Raw genomic sequence first — 14,106 nt, forward strand, 5'->3', positions numbered from 1 at the left:
AAAATTAAAATTTGCTTTGTGAACCTCTGCTTCCAAAAAGGTATGCTTTTTGGTGGAGAAGGATTGAAAGTTTTTGAAAACCCTGGGCTGCATACTTATCTGCATGCTCTTTACTAACTTTTCATAAATTCCAAGTACATAAGGTCTCCCGGCCCTTCTAAAGTAGTTGTGGTTTTTTTTTTGTTTTTTGTTTGGTCTGGGGAAGTCCATGCTATACATTTATAAACTGATTCTGTGTAATTCTACCTGAAAAAATTAATCATGCAAAAATATATTTTAGCACTGGACTATACTCCAGTAGTTCTGTAACAATGTTGCCTGGAGCATAATGATATTCAGTATAGGGAAAGGTAGATACTTTTGATCTTCTACAGATAAAATTATTTTAAAACAAGTCCTGCATGTGCGTGTAGCGGTATGTATATAAAATAGTTTTAAAAATACTTAAAACACACAAAGCCACTGAAAGGTTTCACCACTTCTTACCATATTCAATTACCAGAGCTACAGCATTTATATTTAATGGATTGTCCTCTCAAAACTTATTATCTTATTTACCCCTGCAACCAGGTTTATAATGCTGCATTTTTAGAAGTTTTTTCTGCAGGAATAAACAATATCAAGGTATTTTCTCTCTTCAGGATGAAACTGGAAAAAACCTTATTTGAACACATCTTCATTAGTTAAAAGAAACACCAGAAAATACTGGTTGCCATTAGGGATTTTAGAAATCGTTAATTTTAGTAATTGTGTAGCTGCAACAATTCTTAGAGGTTGTATGGTTATTAAAATAAATCCTCCCTCCACCCCCAAACTCTGGAGCATCCAGTGCACTCCTGGGGAGCCTTGTGCCATCCTGTGCTGCTGCCTCTTATACAGTGTGGGGAAGCAGGCGGGACTCTGTCCGCAAGGGGAACTGGTTTAAAAATCAAGAGTTAGCAGCACAGCTCCCCTGCATGCTATTGCTTTAAAACTCAGACTGGTGGGGTGGTACTGAGCCAGCCTGCCGGTCTGAGTTTTAAATGCAGAGCACATATGGGGCTTGTGGGGAGAGGGAGTGTTGCAGTTAACTGGGACTGTTAATCGATAATTGATTTTATCAGTTAAACAGCCAACTAGCTGCTAACATCCCTAGTGGCCATATACATGTCCTTTACTGCAATGTGAAACTACCACTACAGGCACTACAGCACCAGAGTGGAAGACTATCTTAAAACAAGCAGATAAGACACTAGAGATCGAACTCTCCCCTCTCAAACTTCTCCACTTGGCTATTAAAGCATCTCTCCACTACTTGGTGGCTTTTGAGAGCTGTGGTATAAGGGACTTCTCCTTCCCTATTCCTTTATAGGGAACCTTGACACCAAACAAGTTTTGTAAATTGCAATATGTTTGTCATTTTTTTTGCCTAACTTTCTGGGGGTGAATGTGACAATGTCTACGTAGATCTATGAATGAAGCATTAAAACAATCTCTATAAGTAAAAGGGAAAGCCTACAACACTGAGCAGGAGCAACTGACCATTATCGCACCAATAAGGAACATAAGAATGGCCATACTGGGTCAGATGAAAGGTCCATCTAGCCCAGTATCCTGTCTGCCAACAGTGGCCAATACCAAATGCCCCAGAGGGAGGGATCACAACAGGCAATCCTCATGTGATCCCTCCCCTGTCTCCCACTTCTAGAGAAGCAGAGGCTAGGGACACCATTCTTACTCATCCTGGCTACTAGCCATTGATGGACCTAATCTCCATGAGTCTACATAGCTCTTTTTTGAACCCTATTAAAGTTCTAGTCTTTACCACATCCTCTGGCAAGGAGTTCCACAGGTTGACTTTGTGCTGAGTGAAGAAAAGCTTCCTGTTTTTTGTTTTGTTTTTAAACCTGCTGCCTATTAATTTTATTTGGTGACCCCCTAGTTCTTTTATTGTGAGAATAACTAACTTTTCCTTATTCACTTTTTCCATACCAGTCATGATTTTATAGATCTCTAGCACATCCCCACTTAGAAAAGAGGAGACTAAGCTGAAAAGTCCAAGTCTTTTTAATCCAAGTTCTTCTTGAAGGAAAGAAACATTGCTTTAAGCAGTGAAAGCTTTAAATCCCGATCAGTTTGCAGTATTCTGTAGCTTAACACTTTGGTTACAAAAATAGACAAGCACTTGCTCATATTTGTCGAGGGGTTTATATCAGGTCTAAATTTTTCATTAAGGCTGGAAGCAATGGGCCAACGTCCCATAATGCAACATTCTCCATTCCAAAATAACTTCTCACACCTAATTTTCACCACTTCTTTTGGCCTCAAGAAATGTGCACTACTTGTAGTGAGACTGCATCATAATGCAAGATTGGAATGATCAGCAGCAGGTTCCCCAAACTTTAGGAGCAGTAGACAATGCACATTTTGCCCCAGAGTACATCAAGACAAAGGTATACTTTTATGCAGTGCTTTTTTTGTTTTAAAAAAAAAAAGTGATGGTACTTCAGGGGAAAAGTTGTTGAGCTCTGACTGAAGGTGCTGGTACTGTGTACCAGGCAGTACTGTCTCAAAAAAAGCACCGCGTTTACGTGATTAAGCAGCCAATGATGGATCACCATGGATTTTAACTGCTGTCAACACTGGCAAATCAGAGAAGATTCATAATGGTCTCCTCAAGAACACAGAACTGTTCAGAAAACTTCAAGCAGGGTCATGCTGAAATGCCAGTAGCAATTGCAGGGGCCTCGGTCTACTCCTTAGTCCCCTGGCTCATGAAGCTATTCACCAGCCACCTTAAGGAAAGAATCGTTTACAGGCTTAACAGGTCCAGAATGATTGCTGAATGAGTTTGTGGTACACTGAAAGGGCAGTGTGTCATTTCCTCACCAGACCGGCTCACTGAAAAATATGCCAATGGTTATAGCTGACTGCTGTGTCCTGCATAACTGTGAAGCACAGGAGAAAAAATTCCTACATGGGTGCAGGGCAGAAGCTGAGCTGTGCCGGTAGTGGTAGGCTTGCGTCTAATCAGACAAATCGAGCAGATAGAAAGACGTCATTAATAACTGGCAGACACTGGATTTAGACTAGGCCAATAGACAGCGCACCTCTGCCCGGCCTGCAAGCGGCGCCGGTTGCAGCTCCATGGCCGCAGTTGGACTCGCCAAGCTGTCCAGCCTTCGGCCCCTTCCTTCCCCAGCGCTGTGAGGGGCAGAGCTGCACCCAGGCTACTGGCTCCCGCTCGTGGGGGGAGGCCGGGCTCTGACCTCAGCAGCGGGGGAAAACCTCTGCCGCCTCCCGAGGCCGCAGCTCGGCCCCGCGCTTTCCATTGGCTGCAGCGCGGGGGAGTGGCGGGGCAGCCGGCTGCAGACTGGGGAAGGTGCCGCCTGCGCTGCCGATCCCGCAGCTTCCGCGCCGCGATGCTGGCGGGCCTGAAGTGGCGGCTGGGGCAGCGCCTCTGCCGCCGGGCCACGGCGCTAGCCCGCGCGTACCACGGGGACAGGGTGGCCGCGGTGGGCTCGCAGCCTGACGCCGGTTCCCCGCTCTACCAGGTAGGCCGGGCTCGGCGGCTTGTCTGGGCCCCGCTCCGGCCCGCTGAAAGCGTCTGGCTCCTGCTCGCTCGGTACCCGAGTCCCGGGCCCCGCCGTCTGACGCTTTTCCCGGCCTGTGAGTGCCGCAGGGCCACACACGCTGTCAATCATCGCCCCACGCAGCCAGAGGGGAACCCAGAACACAGGGGCACCCTGAGGAGAGGACACGTGGAGGGGCGTCTCCCCTCCCCACAGCCTTAGACTTCAGGTTCTAGCTCGGGGCCAGCTGCGGCAGGTTTGCAGAAATGGTGGTGGTGCCCAGTGTGCCCTGACCCAGAGTCTACACCTTTCCCCCTCAGACACTCTTCCCCCACCCGCCTAAGGCTCTCGGAGGGCGACGGTGAGCTCTGGGAGGGAGTTCTAGGGGCGTTGGTGCAGGGTTTGGGACGGAGTTGGGGGCTTGGGATGCAGGCTCTGGGAGAGAGTTTGTCTGCAGGAGGGGTGAGGGAGTGCAGGCTCTGGGAAGGAATGTGAGTGTAGGAGAGGGTGAGGGGTGCAGATGATGGGATGGAGCCGGAGTGCTGGCTCTGAGCTGGGGCAGGGAGTGGGAGTCCTAGCTGCAGGCTCGGGGGGAGGGGGAGTTTAAGGGGCAGGATGAAAGTGTGGGGGGAAAGAGTGCGGACTCTGGAAGGACTGGGGTGCACAAAAGTGTATGAGGGTGCTATACTTGTCTGTGTTTCCCCCCTCTGCCAGTTGCTCCTGGGGAGGTTTCTAGCCACTGTGCAGCCCACATGCTCCTCACCTCCCTCATACATCCCACAGCTGCCCCCTGCTGCTCCTGGGTGACCAGCAGCACAGTGGGGCTAGCGTGGTTTCCGTCAGGGGCGGCCCGTGAGTATAGGCCGACTTGGCGGTCGCCTAGGGCACCACCTTCAGTGGGGCGCCCGATGATGACATCACGGGGCGTCCAATGATTACGTCACGCTATTGACAGCTGTGCAGGTGGGGGCGCCGATCACGTGTTCCGCCTGGGGCACCAGCTGGTGCATGCGGCCTCGGGCCGCTCTGGCTCGTGGTGCCTGTTATGTTTCTGGATTTTGAGGGGAGCAGCTAGATCACTGCTGCACCCAAGTGGCACAAAGGGGGTCCATGTGAGGTGTCAAATAGAAACCTACTTTCTTCTGATTCCATATATGCTATTCATGTGATTGTATAATGTCGGTATGTGAAGTTATAACCATGTATTTTGTGTGGATACCAAATATTTCTTTGTATGTGGTTGAACTGTGGGCAAAGCAGCTCAGCCTATAAACATGCTAACAAGCAAAACTCTGGAACAATAGCCCTCTATAGGCCAAGGACACACCTCAAGAGTGATGACCCATACCTAGGGGCTACCAGCAGGGAACACGGGGATAGGCCATGGGCCAAGTGACCTGCTGTAGCCGAGAAGAGAACAGGAAGGAGGGATAAATAGGCCATGTGGCTGACTCCATCTAGGTACTCAGCTCAGCACTTCATCCCAGAGGCAGCAGTGCAGGGATTGAAGAGCCGGAAAGAACTGTGGACTCATCCTAACCTAGGATGTGCAACTAAGGACTTCCAAGCCAGCAGCTATAACATCCCTGCTAGAGCCTGCATCGAGAACTGGGAGATTCGATGCATGTAAAGTATTATCCTTTAACAACCTTACTCTCATGCTTTTCTTTCTGGTAGCAATAAACCTTTAGATGTTAGATGCTAAAGGTTTGGCTCAGCGTGATTTGTGGGTAAAATCCAGAGGGTAAATTGACTTGGGATCTGTGGCTGGTTTCTTGGAACCGGACAGAACTTGTTCGGGGTAGGTGGGATTGGGTTCTAAGACCCCCCACCTGTGTATGAGGCCCGGGGCCATCTGGGGCACGGATATTGCTGGGGCATTGGAGGGGTTTTGCTCGTGAGGCTTCAGGCAGGCAGCTGAAGCGCTCTGTGGGACTGGTCTGTGGCCTGTTTGGAAAGGTCACCAGTCTGGTGGCTGTAAGGAGCCCCTAGTTTGAGCAATTCGCCCTGAGTGGACACCCTCAGCTGTGCCCAGACCAGCCCGGTCCATCACAGTGCCCGTGTTCCAGTAATATTCAGAGCCGGGGGGTCCTGCTCCACCAATATTTGGAGCTGTGTCTCTCCCCCGGCCCTGCCTGGGTTGGGCACCGGCCCCCACCTGGCGGCCCCCTTGCGCGTCCTCCTACCCTGGCCCCAGAGCATCCCCTCCCTGGACCCGAACCGTCCCTGCTGTACGCAGCTTTCAGTCTGGACGTGATGTGATGTCATGGCCCGGGACTTTAAAACTGCTCGGCGCGGTATTGCGCCGCATGGCCTAGGTTCAGAGTCCGGGGACTTCTGGGGCCCGAGCGCAGACTCCAGCCCTGCAAAGTGGAAGGCAGAAGGGAAGGGGAAGGAGTGGGAGGGGAAGGGGCTTGTGCAGAGGGCGTGGGGGCAAATAGGGGAAGAGGTGGGAGAGGAAGGGACTTGTGTGGAGGGGGAGGGGGAATATAGGGAAAGGGGTGAGAGAAGAAGGGACTTGTGCGGAGGGGGAGGGGGAAGAAAGGGGAAGGCACCAAGGGACAGGGGTGCAGGAGAGACAAATGCCTGGGGGCCAAGTGCAGACAATGAGGAAAAGGGCAGGAGGGAAGGTGTCAGTGGGAGGGGGGACAGGGTGATGCTGGGAGAGGAGGGAGTAAGGGCATTGGGGGCTGGAGGGGGAGGGAGAGATGCCGGGAGAAGGCTTGAAGGAAGGGGTGGGCATGAGAAAGGTGGGGGTGGAGCAAGTCATGTGTGGGCACAGAGTGGCATGAGGGGAATAGGAGCAGAGAGTGGTGAGGGGATGGGCATCAGGGAAAAAGGGGGCAGGGGCAGTAAGGGAAGGGGGAGGCACCAGGAGGTTACAGGGCTAAGGGAAGGTGCAGGTGCTAAGGGATTCTGAGGGTGAAGCAGAAGGGCAGACACCTGCAGGGAAGGGACCAGCACCAGAGGAGAGAGGCAGGGCAGGTGTGTAGAGGGAGGTGTTAGGAGAGGGGATGAGGAGGGGTTGCTCACATAATCAGAGTGGGGCTACTGGAGGAGTGGGCACAGGGGACAGAGAGGGGCTGGTGGAGGGGGGCAGGTCTCAGGAAGGCTGAGGGCAGTGAGAAGGGCAGGAGTCAGAACAGCAGAGGAGGGTGAGGAGTTGGGGGGCAGCAGGCACCAGGGGAGCTGATGGTGTAAGGGGAGGAGACATGGCAGCAGAGAGAAGAGGTTAAGTTTTATAAAATATTTATTAATAACGTGGGTGCCACAGTGGCACATCCAAACAAGCCACATGAACTCAGTATTGGTGCACAACACAAAATCCATTCTGCTCATGGGAGGAAACTCTTAGGCTATATCTACACTGGTGGCTTCTTGCAGAAGAACATCTTGCACAAGGGTTCTTGTTCAAGAAGTCTTGCGCAAGAACACGTCCACACTGCCATGTGTGAGCTGTGCTTTTGCGCAAGAGCATCCATGGCAGTGTGGATGCTCTCTTGCGCAAGAAAGCTCCGATGGCCATTTTAGCCATAGGGGTTTCTTGTGCAAGAAATCCCTGCCAAGCATCTACACTGCTGAGGGAGGGGAGCAGTGAGCAACAGGCAGTGAGCTTTGGTTTAACCTGGCTTTGGGCCAGGATTATTCTTGGTGCCAAGACACCAGCGGCCCAAACAGCTTGCCATCTATGTTTGGGAACAGCACCAATTGCATGCCAGTGGCTCCTAAGACTTCCAGGAGCAGGTGGCCACTGCTCCAAGCAGCTTCCAGTCTAAGGGCACACATTAAACATCCTTCCTCCTATAGCTCCCGCTTTTCTGCAAAGAGGTCTGTTTGGACAGATAGCCAGGTTCTGACATCTGGGTTTTGTGCAGGAAGGGATCCCACCGTAATGCTTTTGATCAATAGCTTTACTAATGAAAGAGAGAAGTGGAGTTGGTCATATAACATGGAAGGTATTGAGTGATATATTGAAACCTGAAATCAACGCTGTGATTGGAAATTAAATGTAAATTGAGAGAGAGGCCAATATTTTTACTATGCCAGTCAATATCTGTTGAAAAAAGGAGAAAATCTAAAAATATATTTTGGAAGAGATGGAAAGTATGGGTTGATGCAACTTGGCTAATTTGTGCATCATTTTAAAAGGGCATTGTTGACTTCATAACACTGCAGACAAAGCTGTGTGCTAGTAAACTTGGATTAATTAAAACTCTACAAATTAGGATCCAGTTTAATTTTCACTAATTAAATGATTTGTGTATGTTCGTTTTTCCCCAGCTTGAACAGTGAATAAATCAGTTTCACTTTTTGATTCATAGTGCTGCAGTATGTGGGTTGCAAATCCTGCAGGGGAATATGCATTTATTTTAAAATGTTTCCATTGGAATAAAAAACCAAAATAAAAAACTGAACCAGCCAGCCAAACAAAAACAATTTATGGAAACATTTCCATTAATTTTAGGTTTTGTTTTGCAAAAGGTAAACTTGGGGACAAAACAATGATTGTGACACGTTAGTATGTATGATAAACAAAAGGAGTCAGAAATACAGTTAAGTGTTCAAAAGTTACTTTTTCCTTTAGTAATCTTAACGGGCATTAGATATCTGTGTGTGTGCATGCGCTCTACGAGTTCAAACTAAAAATAAAACTGGACTTGGGTTTTTTTTAAAACAAACTTTTCACTCCTTTTCCAAAGTTTGTGTATTATGGCAGCTGTTTCTGGTGGGACGTCAAGATAGGCCAAGTAGGTCCAGTTATCCTGGACAAGCCCATTTACTTGGATACATCTAGTACGTCATTCAAGCAGGAAGGTGGCAAACAGTGTTAACTTTTTGTAGAAGTAATTATTACTTATAAAACGCTATAAGTGTATATGATGTTTTACAAACATAGAAAAGCCAAGGTCCCTGCTATGGGGCACTTATAGTCTGAAACAAATGTATTACATGGAATAACAGTGCAAACACAAAGTAGGCATAAGGTGCCTGATGAAGGCCACACTTCCCTTAGCTCATATTTGCCTTTATGGCTGTAAATCCAGCAAGACAAGTTGGCCTTCTAAATGTAAGCTATCTTAAAACCAGAGGGGTAATCAAAAAATAAGTTTAAATTCTGGAAAATAAAGGAAAATCTGTGTCAAGAAGCAAAGGATCAGGTACTATAGCCATTTTGCAAGTGTGGCTTCTAAAGAGGTTAAAAAAATTCCTTTGTAATTTCTGCCACCTGAGATTTGCATTGCTGTGTCTAGAAATTATCATATTTATAATGATATCTCTAGTACTCATAGAAAGTAAAGATAGTTTTCTTTTAGAGAAGAATGCATGACAAATTACTTGTTTTAGCATTATATAATGTAAGTTCAGAAATGTACAAGTAAGGCATACTGCCAAGAGCAACCTTTTCTTTTTTAAATTTTTATTTTTCTCAAAGTATACGATAATATAAGCATAAGATACTGCAAGATGGGTGAATAACTGGCTGGATAACCGTTGTTAGAGAATATTTATTAACAGTTCACAATTATGCTGGAAGGGCATAACAAGTGGGGTTCTTCAGGGGTCTGTTTTGGGATCAGTTCTTTTCAGTAGCTTCAAGATTTGAACGACTAGTTGACTATCTGATAAGCAAATGCTTGTTGGATAATCAACAGGCTAGCTGACTAGTCGTCCCCCCCCCCCCCTCTTGCTACCTCTATGAGAAAGAGGCAGCGGGGAGGTGGGGCGCGGAAGGGGAGAAGAGGGGATAGGCTGGGTACTTCAAAGGGGAAGTGCCATATGGAGCCTGGGGTCAGACCCTGGGCTCCATGCGGTGCTGCTGCTTTGAAAAGGTGCATGCAGCCCGGGGTCAGCGGGGGAGTCCCCAGCTGACTCCAGGCTCCGCGTGGTGCTGCCTCTTTGAAACGCCGCATGCAGCCTGACGCTGGGCTCCTGTTACCCCTGGGGCCTAGATAACACTCAATTGTGGCCTGCTGGTGAAAGCCCCAGTCAAAAGAAAACAGATCTGCCCCCTCCCTCAGGGTCTATCACCTGTGAATTAGGCCTGTAAGGAAGACAAAGGGAAAAGGAAAACAGACTCTGATTAAAGGTGAAAACAAGAAGAAACTGTATTAGGGATTGTATACAAAAACAGGGAAGAGTGGGGGACGAAGCCTGGCACAAACTAATAACCATCAATAAAACAGTGAAAGTGAACAGTAAAAACCCTCTGTATAACCACAGACAGCATGAACGTAAAGGTAAGTTGTACCCCAATTACAGATGGCTACTTGCTCTTCTCGAACTGGAGTGACCGGATCTGGAGAGTGTTGCTCAGGACCTACAATCCTTGAGCTGGTTGAGAGCCCTCAGGGAGGTACACTGGGAAGTCCCTCGCTGATGGTAAAGGAACCCCAGAGAGGATGGCAGGCAGGTGGTATTTGCAGGATGGAAGGTGATAGATGGGATTCCTCTTCCGCTCTCTGGACTGGTCCGCAGCTGGATCAAGTCTTTCAATACCCGTGCAAACACTGTATCAGCCGATGCTCAGGGCAGTGAGTGGTGTGTGTGTGTTATACACCCGAGACTTCAACTGCTGAGACCGGGGTCCCTTCGCAGCGGGCAACCTGGAGAAGGTTGATGGGTGCCCCAAGAAGTTTACAGGGAGAGCTTATTACACCTCAGATTTCAGCTGCTAAGATACAGGATCCCTTCGCAGCGGGCAGTCTAGGGAAGACTGAGAGATGCCCCAACGGATCTGTCACCTGGGAGTGACATGATCCAAAACGCCCAAGCTCTTCCTATACCTGTCCCTTATGACCGGCTGAAGTTCTTTTAAATTGTGCTTGGTTCTGTTACAGCAACTGATGGAGTCAGGTTAAAGCTTAAACAGTTACTATTTTATTGTTACAGGGTAAACTTAGCTGTTAAATGCTACTACTGTGTTACAGATAACACAGCCACTACAAAGGACAGGACAGAAATTACACTAATATGTCACTTACAGGTACCATGAAACCCTTTTGGTTCTCTGAGCTCTTATTAAATGCATGCAAAATAGACACCTAGCAGGTATATATTCTCACCCCTGCGTTCCAGACTTGGCGTGGCCAGCGTCTTTCTCTCAATCCCTCGGGAAGAAGTAGGGCGAGGTTGGGTGTCCCACAGACCTTGGGAGACAATCAATATCTGCTAACAGGTGTAGATGATTGGAGCTCAAATGGGGTGGGCTACTAAACCCCTCTTTATACCCCTTGGGTCATGTAGGCTTCTTCCTGGTCTCAAGTGGCCAATTAGGAAAAATGGCTTTGAACGCCAAGTTTCCCACGAAGGGTGCAAAGCATAATTCACACCTGGGAAAATGCAGACAATGGGCATCTCTGGAATGTGATGGGCGAAGATTCCTCTTCTGGGACAGTGCAGGCGTGTCAATTACTGGTACTAGCCATCAGGGCTGCAGGAGGCCCTGGGTCGTCAGCTAGCCCATTTACTGTCTGGTTTCTGTTTATGGTAGTCAGGAACAGGCAGCACACCTGCGTTCCCAGAGCATCAAAGGCTGACTGCCTTTCTCTTGCTCTTTGGGGGGGGGGGGAACAAGATGGGGTTCATGTCTGGTTACACACTGTCACTCAGGTGGACAGCACTCCTCCTCGGCTGCGTCCGAGCTTATACAAACTTTTGGGCGGGAAACCCTCTGAGGTGGTTTGACCTCAAGCCACAAAAAGGTAGGATAATCCAGTTTGTACTGGTTCTTGTTTACTACTCCATAAGAAGGACCCCTCCCTTTCCCAAAGTCACATGTCTTGCAAACTCCATTTTGTCCGTTTCAACTCCATTTTGATATTTACCCAAACAGCCCAAAATACCATTAAACATCATCAACCTATTAACCTATTTTACATAATAACTATTTATCATGATAGAGGGTCAGCCTGCACTCCCCATGGCATTTCAAAGTGGCAGCACTGCATGGAGTCAGGGGGGGAGTCACCAGCTGACCCTGGGCTCCATGTGACACCTTTGCCTTTGAAGTGTAGCAACAGCAACATTTCAAAGGCGGATGCGCCCTATTGACTAATCAAATAGTCGATGCAAAATGCATTGACTGTTTGATTAGTCAGTTACTCAATATTTAACATCTCTAATTTAGATGATGCCATAGAGAGTACAGTTATTAAGTTTGCAGATGATACCAAGCTGGGAGGGATTTCAAGTGCTTTGGAGGATAAGGTCAAAATTCAAAATGATCTGGACAAACTGGAGAAATATTCTGAGGTAAATAGGATGAAATTTAGTAAGGGCAAATCCAAAGTATTCCACTTAGAAAGGAATAATCAGTTTCATACATACAAAATGGTAGGTGGTTGTCTAGGAAGGAGTATTGCTGAAAGGGAATTAGGTGTCATAATGGACCACAAGCTAAATATGAGTCAACAGTGTGACACTGTTACAAAAAAGCATACATGATTCTGAGATGTATTAAGTCATTCTTCTGCTCTACTTTGTGCTGATTAGGCCTCAATTGGAGTATTGTGTCCAATTCTGGACACTACATTTCAAGAAAGATGTGGAGAATTGGAGAAGGTCCAGAGAAGAGCCGCAAAAATGATTAAAGGTCTACAAAACATGACCTGTGAGAGAAGACTGAAAGAATTCGGTTTGTTTAGCTTAGAAAATAGAAGAATGAGGGGACATGATAGTGGTTTTCCAGTATGAAGAAGAGTGCTACAAGGAGGAGCAAGAAAAATTGTTCTCATTGGCCTCTTGTGGTAGGACAAGAAGCAATGGGTTGAAATTGCAGCAAGGGAGGTTTAGGTTGGATGTTAGGAAAAACTTCCTAATAGTCAGGGTAGTTAAACACTGGAATAAATTGCCTACAGAGGTTGTGGAATCTCCATTACTGGAGATATTTAAGAACATGTTGAATAGACATCTCTCGGGGATGGACAGTGCTTGGTCCTGCCATGAGGCAGGGGACTGGATTCGATGACCTCTCGAAGTCTCTTCCAGTTCTAGGATACTTTGTGTTCTAGTATTCTATGATTCTATGGGTTCTATAATAAGATAGTGATCTTTTGCTACAGACTATGATGTAGTATGAAATTAAAATAACTAAAATGAACATTGTCTTCGTATTTTTATTTGTATGCGTGTACTTCATCTCTGTTTTCCCCTCTTTCTCTCCACTATCCTTGTGCCCTTTCTGTGACTGAAGGAGTGAGTCAGGTTATTGTGTAGACTTGAGACGGCCTTATTGTTGTGAGACTCATTAGATATCTGGGAAATCTTAGCCTTGATTGGCAATTCTACATTTTCAGAATTAATTGGAGGGGTTTTGCTGATACTAAATCAAAGTTCTTTATTTTCTAACTGGATAACAATAAGATAACTCAATATGAATGAGTGCTTAATGGTTTCTGTTGTCGTCTTTTTTTTCTTTGTCTACTATACCCTGTAATTATATATATTTTAAAAAGAATGACTCTTATCTGGCTTTTTTAAAGGCTCTAATTAGAGTATGGTTGGATAGTATTTTTAATTACTGAGGTATACCAGGGTACAAACTTCTATACTAATAATTTTGTGTGGTGACGCTGTAGGCAAACAAACAAGGTAACAATTATGAGCTCATTAATGGATTACTCACATCCAAAACCATTAAAGTCTGTTTTATTAAAAGAAGGGATGTTGTCCAGGACACCAGGATATTTTTATTCTTTCTTTGATAAGCATTTTGGTGTCTTTAGCTTAAACCTAAACAACCAGCTGGACTAAATATAGACAGTCTGAGTTTTAACTTCTTAGCCTGGAACTTGAACCGATGATTGTTTGGCACAAAGTAGGAATACTAGTGTTTGAAATGAATCCTTTGATGTGTGTTATAATGGTTAACAACAAAACTTAAAATTTAGGGGGTAATGTCCCCCACCCCAACTATTTTCTCCCTCCTTCGCAATAGCCTCCTGATTGAAACATAAATCAAGTCTGCAAATCTGACTCCGCTACAGTTCTTGTTAAACTTGTTTGCGAAGCACTTTGAGATGCTTGGATAAAAATAAGTGGAAATACTGTTATTAGTATAAAGAAAATCTGATTTTTTTTAAAGAGGAACAAACAATTTGATATCACCAGTAACTAACACATTTTTATGTGAACCAATTCTCTATTAAAATATAGTGCTAGTAGTGTTGGTTAAAGTTGATATGCTGATATTTTCCCCTCCCACTTAGGAAAACTATGAACGAATGAAAGCCCTAGTAACTGAACTCCAGGAGCTTGCAGAAAAGATCAGATTAGGTAAGTTCTCTGTGTGATTTTTAGAACATTGTTTAAAGTAGACCTGGATTTGTTTTTTATAGAGTTTTTCTTAACTAATTTTAGTTTTGAATACAGTGCTGAAGAAGTTTAAGTTTATTGTATGATGGGGTTTTTTGTGTTAGCAGGGAGCAGTGGTCACTTATTTCTAAGTTATTAGGAACAGCTAAGCATGTTGTTTTTAATAAACTTAGTAACAGTATTCCTTTAAACAAACAGCAAAAAATAAACTTTTACTGACATGTTTTCCCTTCTTCATTCC

General features: G+C 46.1%; 1 protein-coding gene across 1 annotated transcript in view; it reads left to right on the forward strand.

Moving 5' to 3' along the window:
* Positions 1-3,302: 3,302 nt before the first annotated feature.
* Positions 3,303-14,106, forward strand: part of MCCC2 (methylcrotonyl-CoA carboxylase subunit 2) — an 85,778-nt gene continuing 74,974 nt past the window's right edge. Inside the window, exons 1-2 of the mRNA XM_075932240.2 lie at positions 3,303-3,533; positions 13,760-13,826. Of these exons, the coding sequence (XP_075788355.2) occupies positions 3,402-3,533; positions 13,760-13,826 (199 nt within the window). The 5' untranslated portion in view covers positions 3,303-3,401. The remainder of the gene's footprint in view (positions 3,534-13,759; positions 13,827-14,106) is intronic.

Source organism: Pelodiscus sinensis, chromosome 6, assembly GCF_052426305.1.
Source record: "Pelodiscus sinensis isolate ZL-2025 chromosome 6, ASM5242630v1, whole genome shotgun sequence".
Classification (NCBI taxonomy): Eukaryota; Metazoa; Chordata; order Testudines; family Trionychidae; genus Pelodiscus; species Pelodiscus sinensis.